Source organism: Alosa pseudoharengus, unplaced genomic scaffold, assembly GCF_046254945.1.
Source record: "Alosa pseudoharengus isolate Yale_2024_CS ecotype anadromous, Long Island Sound unplaced genomic scaffold, YU_APseudo_1.1 YU_APseudo_1.1_scf_4, whole genome shotgun sequence".
Classification (NCBI taxonomy): domain Eukaryota; kingdom Metazoa; phylum Chordata; class Actinopteri; order Clupeiformes; family Clupeidae; genus Alosa; species Alosa pseudoharengus.
This window is the reverse complement of record NW_027468774.1, coordinates 27188057-27213248: the sequence shown is the minus strand read 5'-3', so window position 1 is coordinate 27213248 and position 25192 is coordinate 27188057. Positions and strand designations below refer to the sequence as shown.

The window sequence follows — 25192 nt, the reverse complement described above, 5'->3', positions numbered from 1 at the left end:
GTTTTGTGGCTGTTTTTGGAGCCTGGGTTGTCCACAGAGGTCGCTTTTTTTTTTACAGTGTATTCAGGACACAGGCATCTAGCGGATGGTGAGGTGATGTTTGCTGTAAGTGACAAAAATGTTTTAGCCTAAAAAAACGTATGACATCGCCCAGAGCACCTTTAATGCAGTGCCATCTGAGGTCCAAAAGACATTTGATGTCTGTGTCCTTTTTTAAACTAAATATGGGTTAACAAGATTTACAGATGATCACATTCTGTTTTTATTTGCATTTTACACAACATTCCAACTTTTTCGGAATTGGGGTTGTATGAAAACAACATTGAATCATAATCTTAATTGAACAATTTAATCAATTAATTGAATCATTGAATCTTAATAACTTGGCAACCTCTGTGGTTCTACGTCATGGCCTGTTGCTTTTCTCACACACTACTCATATCTTGATACCCATGACTTTGCCTGAACATGCCTCTCTCCTCATTTGCCGAAACTGTACAGGGGGGGGGGGGGGGGGGGTTGATACGGAATGTGGATGCTGGGATGTGTAGGAGTGGAGGACCTGAGGCCATGACTAATAGCATCTCATATGAGCCATAAATGATGGGGGAACTGTGGGAAACAAATGTAAATGTCCTGGAACAAACTGCTATCTTCTAAAACTAGTCACAATTCATGTAACAAAATCTGTGGAATAGGTCCCTTACATTTTGTTATGTATCTCCCAAACTTCCATCTGATAGACACATTATGAGGGATTTCCATCTGACAGACATATTATGGGCCTACATTTTCAATACATTTTTGTTACTGAAATGTATTGCCACCACTGGATGCAGCATGAGACGTTCCAGAGAGTGTAAAAGACACCATTATGATTAAAGAAAGTTCAAATATAACCTGGAAAATCCAAGTTTTTGATATCCACAAAGAAGGCGTAAGAGAGGAATGGGACAGGTTTGGTCTTGCCCGGTGACCACATATTTCTCTCCACTCTTCGTCTCTCCACTCTTCGTCTCTGTGAGACCACACCCAGTATCTAGCTTCCTTTAAAACAACCGCCTTGCACACAACATCTTCAGAACTGATCAAGTCTTAAATAGTTCAGATAACTTCGGAATCAAAACAAGAAAAGAGCGGCAGTTATTAGAGGTAACAAATCATTTTAAGTTTCTTTCTTTCTTTCTTTCTTTCTTTTCTTTTCTGTTTTCTGTAACTGAAAACACGCTGAGAAAGTAATACCATTCTCGACAAATGTGTGATAAATTGTACAATATGCTATATACAACTTCTCCTGCGATAACAATTTCTGAAAACTAGTCACGTCATATGCAATTAGACACCTGCAATCAAAGGCAATAATAGTAATTTTGTCAAGGACACAAAGCAGAGTTTGCATATTGCTTTGATCGCTTTTAGTTTTGACATATTTAACTTTGTTTACCTTTGGAGAAATAGTGATTCCATCACGGAAAAGTATTATTCACAGTTTTAATTTAGTCACATCTCAAGTTCACTGCATTGATATTCATGTAAGGTTGGAGTGTTCACAAATCTCAGACAGTTTTAAAAGACTGGCATACAAATTAATAATTGCTTTCAAAATCACAGATGGACCAGAATCCTTGAGAGTATTAGTCATACAGAAAACTATCAAGCAGCTCGCCATTGTCTAAAAACAGCAACAATCGCTGTTAGTCATTGGACCAAATGACTGTGCCCACTCACCTCCTGCCTCCAAATCTCTCTGGCCTAATGCATGGAGTGCACTTACCACTCCATGAAAGCAAATGAGGACTTGAATGTACATTTGTGTTGAGAGGGTCAGTATCCCACCTGGCTGTTGAATGAATGAATCATGCAGAAGTTACAGGAGCGCAGGAAATTGTCAGAGTTTTTGTGACTTTTCTGAATGATTCAGGGTACTTAACCAAGTGGGCACCTAAAATGTACATGGATTCTGTCTATTAATGTGGGATCTAGTTGTTCCATGTCTCTGCCATTGCTTGAGTTTTTTTAGATGAAATTGGATTACAAGGGAGGTTCTGAGAGGGGCTCAGGGCCTAGAGATCACAGTGGCTTCTCGCATAAAATAGGTTTAGTTGTGTTGATCCTGAGTAGTAGACTTCTGGGAGTGGCTATCATTGAGCAAAAACAGCAGATGATGGAGCAACTGGGCCTGTCCTGACATGAGGGAGACATAAGCTTTGGTTTGGGGGGACTTTATGTGTAAGAGTGGCTCCTGGCTACTGATTCATGTACAGGCCTGTCACGGGCAAATTGTATGCCGTTGCATCCTCGCAACATTCATGAATGTGCCTTTGCATATCGGCCTTTCTTGGAAAATGTGTACAATGTGTACTGTAGATTTTGAAATCTCTCAGAATGGTTTGTTTAAGTGTGCAATGTGAAAAATAAATTCAAGATTTGTTGCATTTAAAGGAAAGTAATTCTATGTATATTGTTTCTATGTTGGCATGACTTGAAGGTTGACATCAGTTTCTTATGTAAACTTTGTCGTAAACCTTTCTTGCGCTCTCTCTCTCTCTCTCTCTCTCTTAGCATGGGTTCCTCTGGTGTACAGATTGTGTGTGTGGCCTTGAGTATCCTGGGCCTCATTGGTGGGATTGTTACCTGCATTGTACCGAAATGGAAGGTGTCATCCTTTGTGGGAAGCAACATTGTGACTGCCCAGGTAGAGTACCTAAGAAATTATATTATTTTTCCTGCAACTAATCATTATTTTGATAGTTTACTGATCAATCAATTATTTTATTGAACAATTTGTCCAAGTAGAAGAATATGTCCTCAATTGCCTACATTAGTCCACACGCCAAATATATTTAGTTTACTGTTACAGAGGAGTAAGTCAAGGAGAAAATATTGAAGTTTAAGGCAGTGGAATCTGAAAATTTTGAGGTTATTTCTTTAAATTACACAAACCTATTAACAATTGCCAAAATAGTTGACGATTAATTTAATAGACGACAACTAATCGATTAATAGTTGCTGCTCTAATATTATTAGTTGCTGATTGTGACAAATGAAAGTACACTATGAAACAACACTGATTCCAACCTATACAAAATAAAATGCAGGCCTCTTCATCTGTCAATCTGCACAACAACAATGTGCACACTGCTAACAAATTGTAATTTACATGCTTAAAATTTCCTCCCAACAGTCTACGAATGAGGGCATCTGGATGACATGTGTGTCGCAGAGCACAGGCCAGCAGCAGTGCAAGCAGTATGACTCCATGCTCATCCTGAGCGGTGACCTGCAGGCTGCACGCGCCATGACCATCATCAGCGGCCTGGTCCTCTTCCTGGCCCTGCTCATCCTCTTGGCCGGCTCCGACTTTACCACCTGTGTACAGAACACGGACGCTAAGCCTAAGATGTGCCTGGTAGCGGGGATCATGATTTTGGTCAGCGGCTTCCTCCTGATCATCCCTGTCAGCTGGTCGGCCCACAACACCATCACCGAGTTCAACAATCCCTTGGTCAACGCGCAGCAGAAGAGGGAGCTGGGTGCCTGTATCTTTGTGGGATGGGCCGGAAGCGTTCTGCTGCTGCTGGCCGGGGGCCTCCTCTGCTGCTTCAGCCGCCCGTCCGGAGGCTCCAGCTCCGGGGGCACCGCCAAGTACCGCAGTAATGGTGCCTCTGGTGTCTCTGCACCCAACTATGTCTAGAGTCTCCGCCTATGAGTGTCAATCAGCTGAGGGAGTGAAGTTATGTTTAGTGTTTTGTGTGTGAATGTTTTATTTCTGCGTTTGATGTCAAGGGAGGTTCTCGTCTAGGGAAATCAGATCAGTGAATGAGGAAGTAGAGCAGATACTTTCAAGGACAGAGGAGGTCAAAAAATATACATTCATTTCTGAGCACATAAGCAAAATCAGGGGCGTTTACATACTCAAAGCTATGAATTGCTAAACCAGAATTATCTCAAGAGGTCCATCATATTCATAATTATATTATATTCATGTTCTGAATGGAGATTGGGGATACAGATGGGAAGAACTGCTTTTCAAAGCTAATGTGAAAGGCTGTTTTTTTTCTGTATTAGTGTACAGTCATCACAACTAGTGCTGAAAACAGACTCCATTTGTGGACAACCTATATCAACACATATCCCGACAAATAATGTTAATAGGAAATATGAATTGTATGAATGCATGTCTCTCTGCAGGGTGGTGGGTGTTACTAATCTGTATTGTATTGTATCAATAGCTAGATGAAATTGGACAAAATGGGGCAATGGTATATGCAAGCTGAGGTCGAGTATCATACTAGCTCAGGTATCTGCCTCAGGTATTTTTTCCTCAGTAGTCAAAAACATTTCAAGTTTAATACATCCATCCATTGATGAAAGTAATTTACAGTTACCTGCTACCAATGTCCATTTAATTTGGCAGCTATTCAGTAATCTGATCTGACGTGTGCCCATTAATGTTCAAAAATGTGTTGTGTTGTAAAATAGTAAATACCAGTATAAAACCATTGATAGAATCATAGCAAAACAGTATTAGTGGTAGTCCATGAGCTGTACCATTTTTTTTTACTTTGATGTTAGGTTGTAGTTTAGTTAAATCAATGCTTGTAAAAACAATTTTGACCATGAAAGAACTCAATGTAAAATTAGGCAAATACAACAATTTTAATTAAAAATGTCTCTAAACAAACTATCTCTCATGTTTTGTTTGCAAACATACGCATGTATTGGAAACAATGAATTCAATCTGACAAAAAGTCCAAAATAGTTACAAAATGTATTCTGATGTAACGCATATATTAGAAAAAAAGGAAGACTCTTCAGAACATCTCCACTATCGCATTTATAGGGAGCAATTCCATTTTGTCCTACATATCACACTGCATTTACATCTTTACTTTTCATTTTTAACCTTCACTTAATCCAGTGGTTCTCAAAGTGTGGGGAAGGCCCCACCAGTGGGGAATATAGACATGACAGGTGGGGCGCGATGAACAGGAGGAAATTTGTTTTTTGTGCCTATCTTTAATAATGCCTTTCTTTTTTGAGGAGGAATATCATATATTCAAAACAAAATAGCCAAACACAAACATAGGAGGCATAAACAGGCTTATTGATTAAAATAACATTTGATCCAGTGGACCAAAACGGGAAATGTTACATGGAGCCAAAATGCGAAAATAATATTTTAACATTCTTATTTTGCCGGGGTGATGGGGTCAGGTGGGGCGTGAAAATTCCCCACCTCCAAAGTGGGGGAGTGATGCAAAAAGTTTGAGAACCACTGACATATAACAAAATATTTCTTCCTATTCCCTTCCTTGGGCCTCTCCCATATGCCCCAGTTATATGCCCATTCTTCCTCCTTCACTTTAGTTTTTACTCTCCAACTCGCTCACTCTTTTGGTGAGCTCTTCGATCGTGGCCTTCAGCTCTTTCACCTCAGCCTGCAGGGCCTGAACTCCCTATAAGAGAGAAGTGAGAGAGAGAGAGAGAGAGATCAATGTCACATGAAGCCATGAACCAATAGAGTTTATTGACTCTCTGAATTTCCGATGGTCACCAAAGAAACACAGACCTTCAGTACAAGGCAGAATTATGAATTACACCGGAGTGTTCTTACCGAGTCACTTCCAGAATTGGAGGAGGTGGAAACTGTGGTTGCCATCAGGCTCTTGATCACTTTGAACTCCTTGGGCTTGCTGGCCACATACCCATCCTTCAAGGAAATCAAGATTGGCTGGCCATCCTTGCCATTAAACCAATCATCGGCTTCCACAGAGGGTTCTGGACCAATGGTGTCGGGAAACAGATCCTCTTGGAACAAATCCGACTGAGTAGGAAGAAAAATGTGTTTGTGAAACAAGAAACACGAGGGAGGGGAAAGCAAATTGAATTCTTATGAATTCTTCATAATGAGCCAGGTGACAAACCGAATAACAGCACTATGGCTGCAAAAAGACATAATTTACTGTGTGGTTCAAAATGTCACTTTAGCAGATGTACCTTGCGGGGAACAGTCATAACGATGGGTTCACATTTCCGCTCATGAAGCTTATAGAATCTGAAAAAAAGGATAGAGAGGATAGACAGATAGAGAATATAAAATATTTAGCATAATACAAACTTAAACGTGAGTTTTGGAATATAATGAAATAAAACCATGTGTCTGTATCTTTACCTGGCAATCTCGCATTTGTTGACCTCCAGACCTCTTTTGGGCATGTAGCCCATGCCCTTCTGGCTCTCTTTGCTGCTGTACATGGAGAGGTAGTGGACATAGGGAGCCTCGTCAGTCACCTCAAAGTAGCGGATGCTACTGTCTCCCTGCAAACCCAGACCCCAACCAAACCCAGAAGATCCAATTATCAACAATGGCAAAAGAATAAGTGAGCAATATATGCCACTATGTAGTGTATGCTAGTTTAATATACATCGCAGGGATGCAAAATGAAACTAGTGCAGGTCACAAGCACAGAGAGGAGGAAGGGCCGTGTGTGCTGCAGCAAAGCTGTTGGGTAGCTGTAATCTGTAGATCAGATATGCTTACAAACACGCTTGGAAACATCCTTTTCTCTCATCTAATGCATGGGATTAGTCAATGGCCTGCTTAGCATTTGGACTGGGCTGTTTAAGTGATTGTGTGTGTGTGTGTGTGTGTGTGTGTGTGTGTGTGTGTGTGTGTGTGTAGAACATGCGTAACAGTTGGACTCCTGACCTTTCCACACAGATACACAACGCCGGTGTCAGGGTCAAAGAAAGGCAGAAGCACTCCACTGCTTGTGTCCAGCTCCTGAAGGGTGAGGGCTTCCGAGAAATTACTCTGAAAATAAAACACCCATCGCCAGGGTTACTGTATCATGTGCGTAAGTACACACACACAAATACACACTAGACTCATATAGGGTCTTTTAGGGCCTTATAAGGTACTCACCGGGTCCCACAGAGCCACTTGTCGTTCGCTCATTCGGCTGAAACCAGTGGTCAAGATCTTCCCATCGTTTACATATATGGCCCTGACAGGTCTGGAGCCCTCATGCGGCTTATCCTTCTCCTGAGGGAGCAAGGGACATGCATTTAAAACAACTGGCATGCCTGATCGGATGCATGTCATATTTGACTATATGATGACTTTGACTATCATGTTCTTTTAGGCATTGTTTACACTAAACAGCTATCTCGTTCTTTAGCCAAAACAACACGTACACCAAACTGTGTGCATGTGCTGTTTTGTATGCAATATAAAACATACTGCATGTCATTCACTGGAACATCACTAGATAGTGGGAGCAGCAGAGGACTAGAATTAGGGAATGAGAGACAGGATGGAGAGAGGAAGAGAGCAGAGTTGAGGTGCCCATACAGAGATGACGGTGGCCTTGCGGGGGTCAAGCACACGGATCATCTTGTCCTTGCAGGAGGTGAGGATCTGTGTGCCGTCCCTGTTCCAGCAGGCGCTGTAGATGACGTCCGTGTGCTGGGTGTCCATCCGCACAACCGCCTCTCCGCGGGCCACATTCCACAGGATCACCACATTATCACAGCCTGGACATAGTGGAACAGAGGTGGAGCAGAGATGGTCAGCAGCAAATTCAAGTTCAGGCACATTATATTTAGGGGCCAGACCTTTTAGTGACTTACAGACAGCACGTACAACTTTGAATTCAATTCTGTATCAAACTGGGAGCCCATGCAAAGGTCATGGGTAAAGATAAAGCAGCCAAGAAAGGCAGGATATAGAATGAGGTATAGAGTATTCATGTTGCAGTCGATATGAGAGAGTTGCTCACTAGATGGTGCCATATTCCCAACATTTGGGAAGTGACCAATATTTACTGTGGCACTGTGTCCACGTGGGTACCATAGAGTGTAGAAATGTACAGTATGTATATATGATTCTACGTGTGTCTGCATGCATGACTGTGTACATGCATGAGTCTGTGTGTGTGTTTGTGGGCGGGGTGGCAGGATGCTCACTAAAAGTCGCTCTGGAAAAGAGTGTCAGATAGATAGAAATAATGTAAACAATGTGTTTGCGTGTGTGTGTGTGTGTGTGTGTGTGTGTGTGTGTGTGTGTTACCTGCACTCATCAGCACATTGTGGGCGGTGGGGTGCCAGCTGAGGATGCCCACACGCTTGGAGTGGCCCTCGAGTTTCACCAGCGGTGTGGTCATGGATGAGACCAGGCCGCTGTCGGGAATCTCCCAGATCTGCGACACACAAACTCTGCAGTCTTAATGCATGTCTACAATACACAACTGCAGCAGCACCACTCGCTGGAGACCACATATGTCACAGACAGCCCTCAGATCAGATATGTCGCAAACAACCCTCATGTGAGTGCACAGGAAGTGAACCGAAAGCTTCATTTGGAGAGTGCAAGTGGTCAGTGTATTAAGACATAGAACATAGAGTTGCTCAGAAACAGATGTATTTGTCTACAACATGCTTTGTTCCGCAGATTTTGACCACAACAAAAAAATGTGAGATAATAATTACAAAAGTAAACCTATAGCTGTTTCTTTAACCGGAACAGAAATTACTTGGCTGTCAGAACAGTGATTTCTAAGTATTGAATGAAACTGTATGATTTTTTTGTCAGCTTGGACTCAAGCATATTAAAACATGGTGGTATACCCATGGATACAACATGAATGATCACGTAATCAAACTGGTGAGAATGAGAACAGGGTGAACTATAAAAGCAATAACTTCTCCCATGCTTCTCCCTGCCTGGGAAAATTGAGTAAAAGGTCATGACCTCTCACCATAACACTACAGTCTTCTGAGCCACTAGCAATGATGTTGTCGTTGTGCGGACACCATTCAATATCCAGGACTGGTCCAGTGTGGCCACAAACATTGGGATAGGACATGTCAATGCGGCCAGTCTGGAAAAGAGGAAAGAGAAGGACATGAAGACTGGCTGAAAGAGGAAGGACAAGGGTTGGGTTATTTGCATTAGTTACAACAGGCCACCAGATCCTTCACTAAATGTCTAAATACATGTCTTAAACATATGCCAATACATGGTCTTAAAATGTGCCATGTACTATCATGCTATGCTCAGAATAATCTCTTGCAGGGTAAGATTATTTTATATGCATTACTATATAGCAATCTAGCAATACATGACTTTTCAAACATATAAAAGAATACACTCAATATTTTACAGTGAGCAGAAATTTGGTCATAGGTCAACTCAAAGATGGATAGTCGGAAAGAAGGAAGGAGGGATTCTGCAGGGTTAGATGAGAGGAACTGAGTCAGCTGATGTCAATTTTGTAGCTATGCCTCCAATTACCCTTAATGGCCGCTAACTCTGTTAGTGTAGAGAAAACTGTAAGGCAGGGGGGCAGGGATCCCACTAAAAACTCTAAATGCAGAAAGTCCCCATGCCCCTCTGTCCGGATCCATCTGCCCTGTCTGGCCAATTCTACACACTCACTAAAAAGGAATATGAAACAGTAGAGTAGTAATAAAGGCAGCATTACAATGGCGTCTGATACTTCCTTGTCAATACAAGCAATTTAATGTGAGATTTATTTACAAATGAATCTAATGTGTTGACTTTCATATGTTTGAGGAAGCATGCAGATTCCTCTAAGCTGCCTGTGAAAACAGTGATATTTCGCATGAGACATTTATATGTACCGGTAAACATATCATGCATCTGTGTTTTATTATCACAACAAAGACAACTCTTAAAACCAAGCAAAACATCAGTGCTCTCATATGAGTCACACTCCACTGTTCAGTGGGAATCAATGTGCCATTGACTGCTCTGCCCTCAAACAACACAGACAGGCAGAGTTTGTGTAACCTCTGAAGGGCGAAAGGGTGCATTTTGACACTTGCAGTCATTCTTGTAAAGAGGTCATAACATGGTTTTTGTAAATTCATAATTAGTAAATCTGTTCTTTTGACTACATTCAACAGACAGGATTGAGAATTCCCGTGCCTAATCTACTGTGCAAATCTTTACATGACACATTAAGCATGTGCAGTGACTGTCAAAGTAACACTTTGCTTTAACTCATTCAGTATCCATGAAGCAATATAAAAATCATAGTGACTGACACTCATACAGTGTTATGATGCTGTAGTATAAGCTAGACTCAAATTATGTTTATATATATTATATATCATATTATTATATTTTCTATTATATTTATGACCGCCGCGCAGCGAAGCGGCGGTCATATAGGTTTAGTCAGATTTATTTATTTATTTATTTATTTATTTTTTTCGCATGCCCAAATTTCCGTCAATGAGTCCCGGGACACTGAAAGACCGGGGTACACGAAACTTGGTGGGCATGTAACCCCACATGGATAGCATGGAACCATCGTTTTTCGTTTTGATCTGTAGCCACCCCGCTGGACTGGACCCCCCGAAAGGAGGGTAGGGCAGACACAGTTTTCTGTGAATATCTCGAGAACCGTAGGGTTTAGGAGGACCATGTTTTTTTTGTATGTTGATCTCAAGGGGCCATGTCATCCCATTCCATAACCACTCATTTCATGTATAGCGCCACCTAGTTAAACACAAAAAAGTAAAAATGAGGTGTTGTAATTGAAGGTATCTATGACCTAACATAGTCAAAACTGCACGAAATTGGAAGTGTATGATCATTATGACACCCTCTGTATGCACGCCAAATTTTGTGGAATTCCATTCATGGGGGGCCACACAATAAATTAATTTATGTTACTATACACCAACTGGCCTGTAGGTGGCCGGAGACAGTTTTCTGTGAATATCTCGAGAACCGTAGGGCCTAGGAGGTCCACCTTTTTTATGTATGTTGGTCTTAACGGGGCATGTCAACCCATCCCATTACCACTTATTTCATGTATAGCGCCACAAAGTTTTGTGTACTTTCGTTCATGGGGGGCCTTACAATAAAATAATTTATGTGTAAATTTAGTGACGTACACCAACAATGATTCCCGGGACACTGAAAGACCGGGGTACACAAAACTTGGTGGGCATGTACCCCCACATGGATAGCATGGAACCGTCATTTTTCGTTTTGATCTGTAGCCCCCCCGCTGGACTGGACCCCCGAAAGGAGGGTAGGGCAGACACAGTTCTCTGTGAATATCTTGAGAACCGTAGGGACTAGGATGACCATTTTTTTCCGTATGTTTGCCTCCAGGGGTCATGTTAACCCATTTCATGTACACACATGTGCACAAACAGATACACACACACACACATACATTCACAGTAATCATACGTATGACACATACTCACACAGTAGACATATGTACGCTTGCACAGGCACATACGCAGGCACCCACACAAGCGCACGCACACGCACGCACGCACACGCACACACACACACACACACACACACAACATAAACATGAACATGCACACATGCACACAATTCAAGAATTTCTCAGAATTATGAACAGGCAAGATGGAGGTGGGGTTGTATAAAATGAATTTTACATGTGAAATCTATGAACTAATCATGTTTTGGTACTTGTTGTCTAGCAGATATCAGTGAGAATTGAGTACGTGTGGATAATGCAATTTAGTGAGACAGTTAGAATCATATAGGCCTTTCAGCGTGATTTATTTTTGTGGAAAAAATGTGCTGGACTGGGCGGCGGTCATATTTTGTACCGCTCTGCGGTACATCTAGTATTATAAAAGATTGAGTGAAGTCACAAATTGCTCCATTAAGAGCATTTGGTGACTAAACAGCATTTAATGTAAGGAAAGGGTGTCATCAATGCCCCTTATCAAAAGGTAAAAGAATCTTTATTACACATCCTGATACTTCAATCTGTTAGTGCTTGTAACATCATAACACTTTGATTAGTAATGATTTCATCAATCAATCATTAAGTATGCGGTATTATGAATATTTACTAACCCCTTATTAATATGTCTATAATGTTTTATGCATACAGGGTTTAAGTAAATGTATCTGTTATTTAAATTATATTACTGCTTAAGTTAACATTACTGATAAGCTTGAGGTATTTCAAATTGCAGTTTTTGACTTCAGAACATGCAGCTGTCATTCTTTTTGTCATTTTTTGTGTGTGTGTGTCTTTCTTTCGATCAGTCCCTTGCCACATCCTGTGTAGACGAACTGACAGAGAAGCACTCCAAATATGGCAAAGAAACACGATGTGACAAGAGATCAGGGCAAGAGGTAGAGTGACGTTGCTCTAACGAAACAACGAATGGGGAACTTCCTTCTTCGCCTGGACATGTAATGATATCTTTTGAAATTTGAATTTGTGACAAACAGCAAACCACATCAGCACTTGATTGAAACTGTCTAATAAGATGCTGGGGTTGATGCTGCTTTTCTTATCTCGTTAATCATCAATAGCATGGCATCCATTGGATGAGTCTTGACTCCCCATTGTTTGTAAGCTTGTAAGAAGAAAGCAGGCAGGCAAGGAAGAGTAAAGTTATGAAGCAAGACCTACTGTCTTGCAACAGACAGTTACATAATTCCTTTGCGCATTCAGATTCTTCAGCACTAATACCTGTGGACCTATTATCTGACTATGATGAAAGCATACTGTCATACATGAGACAATCCTTTCTTTCCTCCAGACTCAAATAAATACAGGTGTCTGTATCTTGTTCTTACGATCTTTTCCATTTTGTCCCTGGACGTCAAATGCATCAGCCTCAAAGAACAACCAGTTGACATTGCTCTATTCAACGTGGAGATGCTTGACTCTTAACTCTTAACAGACAAACACACACACACACATACACACACACACAAATCAAATACACAAACACACACACACACACACACACACACACACACACACACACACACACACACACATACACACAGTTGCATTAATGATAGGCCAACCTTGGTCAGCGGAAGAACAATGAATGCTCCTCCACCACTGGCATCCACTATCATGGCCACAAACTTGGGGTTGACGGTGCAGAAGTTGCTGTCCCAGGTCATCTGGGAGATCCTGATGTCATCATAGCACTGGTCTGCCTTCAACGCCTTGCCGAAGACGTGGCGGAACTTGCTGGCCCTGACCACCCTTTGGGACATGATGACCTGGAGTGAATGAAAGATTGGTTGGCATTTGAAGTGGGAGACAGTCACTGTGGACACTCACTGTGAATGTATTAGAGGAAGTTTGCAAGGTGTATTTGGAATGAAACTGCTGAGCGATGTGTGCAATGGAGTGGTGTTTTCCAGACCTTGAATAAAACGTGCCTTAGTCAGCCAACATGTGAAGTGCAACAGGTTGTGCATATGGTGCTGTAAAGGTGAGTGGGTACTTTACTTTGATACCTCGGGTAAGTATTTATAGGTGTATGGCTGTGGCCATTTCTCCCTCTCTCTCTGATCATGCACACATGGAACTTAATAGTGAATAGCATGGTAAATTATTTCTTTGAATGTAGCACTGTGGATAAACATAAATGAAACCCAGAATGTTTGTATGCATATAGTCCCCCGAAGACAGGAGCTCTAGATAAATTGAGCAAAAGAGACTGTTCATGAATTGGGGAAGGAAACACTACACTTAACAAAAGAGAGGGAAGGTACTAGCTTGGTGGGTAACTTCCTCTCGTCTGGGGCCTCTTTTGAGGCATTGAAGGGTTTTCCTCACAGAATGAACATAATGGTGCATAAACACATCTCAACAACACACAAACAGGTGCATGCACAACACATAAGAAAATTGAATGTAATTTGAAAAGAACATTTAGAAGAATCTCCTAATTAGAATAATCAGCTATGCTTAAAGCACAGAAAGAATAGAAACTTGCATTTCCTTGTCTAGTAAAATAGCCTAAAGACTAATGGCCTGAACAGTTCAGAGGAGACATTGACCTGATGAGACACTAAGGTGACAGTTAGACCACATCCTTCAGTGAGCTCTACTTGCCCACACATCTCGCTGCCACGGTGAAATCGGCCATTTCTGCAAACAATTGAAACATTCTGATATATTCTTCCAAATTCAAAATACAATTAATAAAATGGGTTCATGTCATATAATCGATATCTCACCAATCACAAAACAACCTATGTTTTTGTTTAAACAATTTTGAAGTGACACAAAGGTTGACATTAAGGTTGGGCCACTTCCTATGCAAACTTGCACAGGCGTCCCCTCTTACAGTTCAGACATCATCGATGGGTAAGAATACTAATCGTCCAGACCATGACTGTTGCAGCTTTGACCAATCTCAACAGTTTGGCGCCATGCACTAATTCATTTAGCCTAATTGGAAAGGCCAGAGAATGTTCCCACACATGAGCACAAGCAACAGGAAGAGAGAGAGAGAGAGAGAGAGGCAATGGCTTGGCAATAAAAATCTATCATTTAAGGAGGTATTAAAACTGAAGGCAGTTTGGAATTGCAGAAGACAGCTGTACCTGTTATTTGCTGTGGGGGAGGGGATGGCGCAACAGCAGCTCGAGGTGGATCTGAGGGGTCGAGGCTCTGTTCCGCTGAAGGAGAGAAACTAGAGTGAGCGAAAGTGAACAGTGGCGGAAAGATCTCAAAAAGTGATGGGGGAAGTGAGAGCTTGAAATGAAGATGGAAATGGGAGGTGTCTTTTCTTCTCTGACTTTGAGCGTGACCAAAAACAAGCTATAAGTGACAGGAAGACAGTTGGCATGTTCTAAATTTCGAACTCTACGACAAGCTGTGATTGTGGACGTTTTTGGAGTTAACACTTCAGAGTCTGAGGCCGGTCAGACACTTTTGAGGTAGTCTGAAAACCTTGACATTTTTAGATATTTCACTTATCTAAAATCATTGATGTAAAAGTGACACTTATATTAGGATTGTTGGGGATGTCCAGAAAATAATCATGACAGTAAAATAAATGTAATAAAACATATTTTTTAGTTAAAACTATATTTGTAAACATACACTTATCAAAAAACTATTTTCATAGGTGCTCAGAGAAACACATTATAAACATTTCAGGCAAATACTTTGAGCTCTAAATCTCATATGGATGTTGACTACACACTGGTGTATTCAATAGTGCATTCAGAGATTTTTATGTGGTTTCACTATTAGAACTTCAGAGTAAATTGTTTTGTCCAAATCCAGTGAGTGGCCCTACACAATGAATATTGATGAGGCAGGTGTTAGCACACCTGTGAGCCCCCTCCACTGTCACTGTGGTCCATCCTGTGAAAGACAAAGTCCCTGGAATGTTGTAGCCCCATGACTAAAATGGGTTGTTCCTTGCTACATAATGATCCAATTATGACTGCAGATTTACCATGCCCATATCATATGAATAGCCCTCACCTGCTAATGGGTTGGCCATTAGTAATATTTAAAAAGTAGAAGATTCAAGGTTTCTGGGTGTTATTCTCTTGTTTGAAGCAGTTTTAAATGAATGTCGGCGAAATATGCCACCGGTGGGATACAAACTTGGAAGAGTTAAGGGGAAACTGGCAAGAATTGTCTTAAAGGTTTCTTTATCCCACATAGCCTACAATCTGTGTTAATGTTTAGGCCTAGCATCGCTACTTCTCTTTTACTTACAGTATAGCCTAGACTCTCCTGTGCATTTCTGCTGTATGGGAAACAGTTGAAGTTGTGCCAATGGTGAAGTTGTGAGGGTATTGGCAAGGTCCGCTACCCCACCCAGTGTAAACCAAGGATCAGACCCTCAACCAAATCACAAAAAAGCGGTCGGTGCCCCTGAAGTCAGTGAAGAGGCACGCATACAGTCACATATGTTGTTCAACTTAAAGGTGCTCTAAGCGATGTTGGCCAACGTCACTTCTGTTGACTTTAAAACAAAACAGAGAGCTAGCTCGCTACTTCCTCCCCCTCCCTCCCGTGCAATTGAAACTCTCCTAAACGCGCATCTCGTCTTGCTGGAACAGTTTGTTATATTTTCATGGGCTAGGTTTGCCCTGTTTTTTTTTATTAGGTTTTTTTTTAAGTATATATATTTTTTGGCATTTTTTTTTTGGGCCTTTATTTGGATAGGACAGTGAAGCTAGACAGGAAGCGAGTGAGGGAGACAGAGATGGGGTGGGGTTGGGAAATGACTGCAGGTCGGATTCAAACCTGGGTCCCCGTGGGCACTTGGACCCGTGCATGGTATGAGCGCTGTAGCCTGTTGCGCCACAGCGCCCCCCTGCCTAGGTTGTTTTTGTTGCCGTTCTTGGAGGCTGTCCACAGAGATCGCATTTTTTTTACAGTGTATTCAGGACACAGACAGCTAGGTGCTGTTTGCAGTAAGTGACATAAAATGTTTTAGCCTAAAAAACGCATGGCATTGCTTAGAGCACCTTTAATTGGTATGCATTGCACTCTCAGGGAATCGGTAGATCGGTAGGTCTTAGCCTGCATCAGGTGTGTAGAGGTGACCACTCTCAAAGGGAGAGCAACGTCCTCGAAAGCAGCTGGCCAAAGTGATCATTACTGTTTTATAAGAACCCATACAGTAATTTCCTGTGTATTAGCCGCATTGTGTATAAGCCACAGGAAAGTGTTTTATACAAGTTAAAAGAAACAAAATCATATTAAAACCATGTTAACTGCCCCCCGTGTATTAACATAATAGCTGAAGAAATCAATGTATAAGCTGTGGCTAATAGTTACGGTAATAAATTACCGTAATTACGGTACATCACTGTAAATTACGGTAATGTGTGACCTAACCTTGGTTGCATTTATCCACCCTGGTACTAGTGGAGAGGGAAAAAGATCCAGGGCATCCTACCTTACATGCTAGTGAGTATTTGTGTGTTGCATGTGAAGGCAACATTTGAGGTGATGAGTAATAGTGTAATGCTCATTTGTTATGTCAGACTCTGACTGTAAGATTTTGTTGTATTGTGGGGTTGCTCCTCAACAGTCTCAGCAGAGCCAAAGTGTGTTGGAAGTGTAGCCTACATCAAGACAAGTAACCTTAGCAAACTCACCTAAGCAACCTCCCATTCCAACCAAACACACAAGCAATTCACGCAAAGTGTCAGCAATGCCTCTTCTTCCTGAGGAAAATGCGCAAACTCCAGGTCCGCCAATCAGTACTGACAGCTTTCTGCATATGTTTCATTGAGTCCATAGTCACTTTTAATATCTCAGCCTGGTTTGGTGCACTATCCAATATTACTGAAATCGCAACCCATTAAACCATACATGGGCAACATACGGCCCGCGGGCCACATCCGGCCCGTGGGCTTTCCCTGACCGGCCCGCGTAAGGTCCGTGAAAGAACAATAGTCAAGAGCCTAGCATAGAGATAATGCATGCAAATCAATATCGTTGTTTTTATTTTGAAAGCGACTGCTATTTGTACGCCCATACATTTGTGCGTGGATGCGGCGACGTAAACACCCTCACTGATGTGCTGGTGAATAGAAAAATGCTTCTGCGTCGACACAATGCAGTTGCCTTTACGTCGGCGTAAACCTTTCAAAGTTTTGTGTCTCTTATGTCTGCGTCGCTCACCACCGCAAAGGTTGTTAGAACGAACTCCTACTGCTGCTCGTTGGCGATACGAAGTGTTCATTTCAAAACGTTACTGGCAGATAGACAGTTTACAATCGGATAACCCCGTAATTGTAACCAAAATATGTCTGAGTTTATTTGCAAAGCTTATGTTAGCGAACTAGTATGATGCTACTACCCACAGGTTGCTTGAAGCAGCCGGCTCAACACACAGAGCGAGTTCACCAATCACAGTTATGTGCATAAAGTTAAAGCAAAAACATAGCCTACAGTTAATTTAATGATGGTAATGATTTAATGATGAAATATTGCTGAGTGTTGATGAAATGGTGGCACGGCCTATCGGTTGTACTGACTCCTTCACATTTTCATGACCTAGCCTAATTATATAGATATTGTAGTACTTTTTTATATCAGTCTTTGAAAACTGAAAAAAATGTCAATGTCAAAAAATCATTTTGAGGAATGAGGATTAAATACTGGACATAGATTAAATAGGCCTATTGCTGTTTTTCCTTTGTCTCCCTCACATTTTCATCTGTTCTTACGACTAGTAAACAAAACCATATGATTTACTTAATGTTATACAAGAACAGAATAGAATTGAACAGAATTGAGTTCAGACTTGAGTTCGGTATTTTGAGTCCGGCCCTCCTCAACAGTCCCAGTTTGTCATGTGGCCCCTTGGGGAAATTAGTTGCCCACCCCTGCATTAAACACAATTATAGGCTAGAGTGGGGGAAAAAACAGCCCTTAGGGAATATGTGATATTGCTGTGAAACAAAAAGCTAAACATGAAATGCTATCCTACCCCACGGCACCAGGGGCGTTTCATCCTGCACAATATGGCTTCAAAAAACTAATGTAAATTCTGAAAAATGTATTATATAAATGTATAATATATGTATATAAATAATATAATGTACTATGTAAATAAGATGTACTGTCTATATTCTTACCAAACAACTCACAATTCACACATATGACATCCTGTAAAGCTTCTCTTTTCTTGAAGTGCAGAGCACGCATCCATTTTATGGTGAGTACTTGTACATCACCATTGTCAACATAGTGCATAGAAATAATAGCAACAACATTTTACTTCCTTTAGTGATTAGTTTGTGAAATATGGGGGGGGGGGGGGGGGGGGACGTTTTACCCCAAAGGGTGCTTTACCCCATGCACTTGATTGGAGCAGGATTCCCTTATTAGTATTTACAACAGAAGGACTACATTAAAAGGAACCCAAATAGCCTTGGACAACACTCACTCACTACAAAGCCAATCCTTCAGGCCAGAGGTACGGATCTCTCACCTTAGAGAGGACTAATAGGACGTGACCTTCTCAAAGTAAATGGTAACACTACAACAAGGGGCTACTTTAAGATTTTTGGAGGAAAAGATCAGGCAGTCTGCCCAAATAGGCGGCATTGGACCATTAAACCACACAATGATCCAAAACATAAAGCCAAACAAGGCAAGAAATGGTTAACAGAGAACAATATCAACATTTTAAAGTGGCACAGCCAGAGTCCAGACCTCAATCGGTCAAAAAAGTGGGCACAAAGAAATAGTGATGGCAAATAATTGTTCCTGTCAGGAACCCCGAATCCCGGATTGCTGCTAAAAAGATGCAGTCTAGAATCATTGTGGAGACATGGAGAGGCTTGGCAGGTATTATAAGAACCATTTTGAGAGCTGTGATGGCAAATAAAGATCTTTCCATTAATTATTTAGAAGAGGGTATGAATCATTTTGGACGCACCATTTTTTTTAAAAAATGTAAAAAAAGATGAAACGCTTTTTCTGATTCCATGTTTTTACCACATTGTCTTGCAACCTTTTGGCATGTTGCAGTGTCATTTTCAGTCAGAACAAACATATTGAGAAAATCCACATTAAATCAATATTTGCCAAGGGTATGAATAATTTTCTTCTTAACTGTATATATGTATGTATGTATGTATGTATGTACTGGCGCTTTTCACACATGAAGTTCCTAATAGAAAAATAAAGTTCTTTAAATTGAATTATTTCAGAAATAAGACATCCTTACACTAATCATATGATCATCCATGCATTCAAGCATTGGACAAATATAACCGACCATTGGACAGGACACACAGTTATTATGATATTTGTATCCGTGTAGAGACACCTAGTGGAAGAAAGTATATCACAAAAAAGTCTGTGGAACTATGGAATAGGTACATTTGCCAGCCTTTCAGTACTTTCAAGCTGTCAATCTTCAGTATTTTGAAGATAAAAAACACCCCCACAAACACAGACATACAGACACAGACACGTACACACACACAAAAGAGACCAAAAACCATGTTTAAAAATATAGACTTCAGTTTATTGCACAATCATTGCAGGAGACTGGGGGGTGGAGGGGTCTGTCTGAGATCAACCTGACAGATGGACAGACACACTGACGGACAAGACAAGATTAGTACACACTTATTACATACAACGCTCGTACGGTGAATACAATTGGACGGAGAAACGAAAAGCAAACACACACACCAGCAATGAGAAGAACAAAAGATACAAATTACAGTACATTCCCTGTATGAAAACTGTCATAAAGTAATTTGGTTCAACCATACACAATTAAAAAGAAATGTAAAGAAAACTGTTGTTGTTCTGAGATGGTCAACCTGTGTGTGTGTGTGTGAGAGAGAGAGAGAGAAAGAGAGAGAGAGAGACAGAGTGAGAGATGTGTGTGTGTGTGTGTATACTTGGTTAGATCAAATACACATGCCACTGCAGACTGGTATGTCAAGTGTGTGCTTACAATCCGGTCTTACAATCGCATTTGATAGAAACAATCACTGTGCACAAATATCACCACTAGATGGAGCCATATCATTTCAGATGCTTCAAAGGTGACAAACATGACAACATAGGACAGACACAGAAACACACATGGAGACAGACTCAGGAAAGGTCCCTTTTACCCCACGAAAGACGGGCAGTCTCATTGTCTGTACATGAGTTAATTGGTACAATTTTCTGTACCAGTCTTTTTCTGAATTACAGTATTAATAACATCCATAATGAAAGTATTAAGAATAACTAACAGTTACTCCTGTATAAATAATCATGAACAGGCTATCCAGCACCTGCATACTAAAAAAGAAGACAGTTGTCATATTTTTGTTAGTAGTTTCATACATGTAGTTATTGTATACAGAGAACAGGATATTATACAAAGACAATGATTAATTTAACTTCCACCTCCTCTGAGCTATGGGCTGGTGACTGTGTGCTACAGTGTAACTTTCAACATGCCCCCTTCAGTCCATGGCCCCTCATAGGACTACAGCTTATCCTCTCTTTTTCTCTTCTTCTATGTTGCTTCTGCTTTGCATATCCCAATGATCCAAATGAGGCCTGTGTTCTGAGCTTCCACACATTCACTACATAGTACACTATACAGTGAATAGTTATTCACAATATAGTTGACTGTGTAGGGGATAAGTGGATGTTCTGAATGCAGGCACAGCCATTCCACTGTGACAGGTTTACTTATCTGTCTAACAGGGGGGCTACACCGGGCGGGTAACAGAAGCGTTCTGTTCACGTGAAAATTTTTTTAGAAGACCGGTCTATTTTTTTTACATACGTGCCTCTATCACGTCTGGTGTAGCCAGTTCCATTGATTATAGTGAAAGTAAGTGTTGCAGCAGATGCAACACAAATTAATGCTTCAGTTACGCGCCTGGTGAGGCCCCCATTACTGTTCAAAGTTGAGCACTCAGTGTCAAACACAGACGCAATGGACTGAAGTCTTACCAAAGTAAAGTTACCCAAGATGCCCATACTTCATATTCTGCAGTTTTCACACACCAACACCACCCCCCCCACCCCACCCCACACCTCAGCTTCACTCTCAGACCTTCACCTCTGACATGAGGATGGGTGGCTGCCTGCTTTGCTTAACTGGGTAAGCACAGCAGCTGAACAACCAGTGGCTCAGGGCTCAGCGCAGGTCTTAAAGGGATGATTTGCAGACATGCGGTGACATGGCGCCCTGAGCCAAGGTCAACCCTGAATGGCAAAGGGGGGGTGGGGGGGACACACTATTGAGACACTTCATTCCATATTAAGAGATGGGGGGGGGGGGGTTGTTTCAAATAACTATGCTTAGATCTGTCTTAGAATGAGTATATTGTAGGTGCTGATGCAAGAGAAGGCCCAGCCATTGAGATGAGACATAATGATTTGATCATGAAGTGATCATTAGTTATCATTAGATTGTTTTACCCAAATGTTGTTAAATTATTTGATATGGTGTTCATAATGCCATGTAAGGCTTTGGCCATTTCTCTCTCTCCATCCCGCTTGAGCAGGCTTTCTGTATCTTCACACTTTGTGGTACACAATATGCATTGGCATGGCAACCAAAACAGGAAATGGTTCATTTCAACTTTTGCAGACATCACTAAGCATTTTCTTTTACAGAATAGTCAGACTTGCTCAGCAGAGCCATTAGAGTGCATATTTGTGTAATTCTAAACAACAGCGGCCAAAATTGTTGTCCAAATAAATGAATAAAATATTTCAACACATACTTGAGGATCTGTATTTAACCAAATAAAAAGGCAAAAACCAAATTGCACTACACAACAGGGGAACCAAATTTTGTATTTGAGGAAGGGTTCACACATACTCTTCAAACTTTTCTTTGTAACATCTTGTCTCTTTAATCCGGCTTAAAATGAACAGTGCCTTGGAAAATAAAAATGACATGGCACATAAGGGCTAATAAGGGTTTTGCCACTCAAGGGAACACTTCCGGTAATACAGCATGGTGTTTTTTCACAAAGAGCTCAGCCTGGACCACAGATAGAGCCTCGAGTTTCCCTTTAGAAAAGGGTTAGAACCCCCCCCCCCCCCCCCAAACACCCCACCCACCCAACACCCATGCTTTCATTTACACTACCCTCACTTCAGATATGTCATATAGATATACATACATACAAAAACAATTCAGCATATTTATATATATATATCTTGCACTGTATGCATATATCATTTATATATACATACAAGTATGTACAGTATTTATACGGACTTTAAATATGTCTTGTTATTGGTATTCACTTTGATCCAAAGCCCTTTTAGTAAAAAATAAATAAAACAGTGCAGTTTATTTGATACAGTTGTATTGCCTCTGTTGTTCCTCAGTTGTAATCGTTTTTTTTCCCTTTTTCCCCATATGAGCAGATCTGAAGCTTTGTGGAGCTCTTCACAAGAGTGGGTCGTCCTACATGTTATATCCTACAATGCACTAGCATTAGGCTGGCATCAGGCAAGTATTTAAAAATTTGGGGTGTAAATATACGTATACATTATAGATATTTCTCCTTTTTTTTCTCTTTATGTTTTTAATTCAAGGGATCTGTTATCTTCTTTTGTCTGTTGAGCTACTAGCATGCATTAGTTACATGACGTCGCACCTCTGTGCGCTTGTTTCCGCCTGGTGTCAGCTCAGGGGTGTCAGCACTGGTAGGCCACACAGAGACTAGCATAGCGTCCCTGAGGGCTGGAGTTAAAGAGTCTATCATGAGGTCAGACTTGTTTGAGGAGTAAGAGTATAGGTTGAAGAAGAAATTCGTACAGTCGGGACTTTTGCAGGGGTGCTACACTCTAGGGCTATAGGTGTGTGTGTGTGCGTGTGGGTGGGTGAGTGTGTGCATCTATGTGTGGCTGTGTGTGTTTGAAGGGGTATAGTAGGTGTGTTTGGCAATTTGTGAAACAGGAAGAGTGAAGGGAGTTGTGTGCGTCAACAAATGCGGAACAGATACGAGTGAGTGAATCACTCTTACACGAGAACATGTACCAACAGTGTGGACATAGATCCCCTACATTGAGAAGTCTATGACCGTTTTCAATAATGAAAATTCTTGAAAAGTCTTTCAACTTGTTGACAATAAATACAATTAATTTACATATTATAAAAAACAATACAATAAAAGGAACACATTGTATACTCTCAACAAATGAAATAAAAATAATGGAATTCATTATAATGGTTAAACAACTATTACATGACAATCATGACCTGAAAGTGCCATTTGGGATTTCTAATATTAGCATCTCATAATAAAAAAAGATAAAGAAAAAAGAAAGAAAAGGGACCTCATTCATAGGTTTGCTGTGCCTAAAGACACTCTTCAGTGCATGCAGCATGACCAAGGTGCATTTTATTTCCTGATCGGATCGATGCTTAAAACAATAGTTCAGTCAGCATAACAGCTCAAAGGATGCTGCTTTTATGTTCTTAAGTGGCTAGACTGAAGTTGTGCAGTTTGAATACAGATGATATTGCCATATACAGTGAACTGAAACTCACACAAGTGTTTTGAGCCCCACCCTATGACGGTGCTTGCCGTAGCTTGTCTACCACAAAGAGGAAGTTCCCAAATGTTTGATCACCACAAAGTTTTTCAGAGCTCCTATGAGATCTCTCATCAAGCCTTCAATTGTGAAGCAGTAATTGACTAAACCTGGTAACATGAAAGTGGATTACCCTGTTAGTGTTTCATAGAATCGACTATGTTGATATGAGTTCAATGATATATATGACAACTTGACAGCCTACTTCCTTATCATTCCTTCGTTATTGGCAAAGTGGAGTAGCTGTTGATAGTGTCTAGCGTTGCAATGCACTTCGACTGCAATAAAATTGAAATGTATGACATCATAAAGCAACGACAGATAAAACATTGGGCACCAATTTGGTGCTGAAACAATATTTTTTCATCTTTCAGAGATGGCACATCATTCTGCATAGAAAGGTTTTAGAAGTGCATGACAGACATTACTCTTAAGACATATACTGCATGTAAGACCCCATGTAAGACCCCTCCCTTCCACACACACACTCTCCCCTCCCTCTCTATACGGCCCCATTTTCAGCACTTGAAGTGCCACAGTGATTCAACGCAAAGAGGAATGAAACAGTTTCCCAGATTGTTTCCCTTTACATAATTACTTTTGACCCGGATCCAAGGTTACGCAGTTAATTGGGGTGAAAGGTTTGTAAAAAACGCTGATTTGAAGAGGAGTGCCATATCATCTTGTGACAGGCTGCTCTGGAGTAAGATGGTGGTGACTGGTGGAGTCTATGTGCTATCCACTATCAGTCCCATAAAATTACAAATCTGTGATGACTAAACATCACATTAAATATAATGACATAGTTAATACTAGCAAGTAGAATTTGCAAGAAAATAAATAGTTTGGACACCTTAGCGATTAAACTTTAAGGTGCCCCATTAATAAAAAAAATACATGAATTACAAGGCCGTCATACCAGGATCTCAGGTGTAAACTTCACATAAAATACTATTACAAACCAATGAATGAAGTCCCTTGTCTTTTGATAACACACAGAAAGGAGAGGAAGAAGACAATGGCGACAAAAAGAGCACAAATATGGACGACGAATAAAATATTGGGACAAAATAAAAAAACAAATAAACAAAGCAATTCAGAACTCAAGTATATCCAAAGACCCCTGTGAAGTACTTTGTTAGCGGGAGTGCATGAGTGTGTATGTGTGTGTGTGTGTGTGTGGAGGGCATTCATAGTGCATTATGTGAGCGTCATGTATCTCAGTGCTCAGTGTGTGTTAAGAGAACAGTAGATATGGTGCATAGTCTGCGACAGGGTGACATCTGAGATAGAGAGGTCTAATTCAGTGCATGTTACCACTTGCTGGATGATAA

The 25192-nt window shown here is 40.9% G+C and overlaps 2 protein-coding genes across 2 annotated transcripts; one reads left to right on the top strand and one right to left on the bottom strand.

The window, feature by feature from the left end:
- Window positions 1-1039: 1039 nt before the first annotated feature.
- On the top strand, window positions 1040-4684 carry cldni (claudin i). The gene is made up of 3 exons (XM_076265684.1): window positions 1040-1152; window positions 2563-2695; window positions 3185-4684. The coding sequence occupies exons 2-3, from the start codon at window positions 2564-2566 to the stop codon at window positions 3692-3694; spliced, it is 642 nt and encodes a 213-aa protein (XP_076121799.1). The 5' UTR covers window positions 1040-1152; window position 2563; the 3' UTR covers window positions 3695-4684.
- coro1a (coronin, actin binding protein, 1A) lies at window positions 4641-14524 on the bottom strand. Its single transcript, XM_076265683.1, has 11 exons — window positions 14396-14524; window positions 12857-13060; window positions 8763-8885; window positions 8075-8204; window positions 7358-7539; window positions 6929-7048; window positions 6713-6817; window positions 6176-6321; window positions 6001-6058; window positions 5618-5827; window positions 4641-5459 (listed from the first exon to the last, which is right to left on the bottom strand). Exons 2-11 carry the CDS (start codon window positions 13052-13054, stop codon window positions 5367-5369), a joined length of 1365 nt encoding a protein of 454 aa, XP_076121798.1. The 5' UTR covers window positions 13055-13060; window positions 14396-14524; the 3' UTR covers window positions 4641-5366.
- Window positions 14525-25192: the final 10668 nt, after the last annotated feature.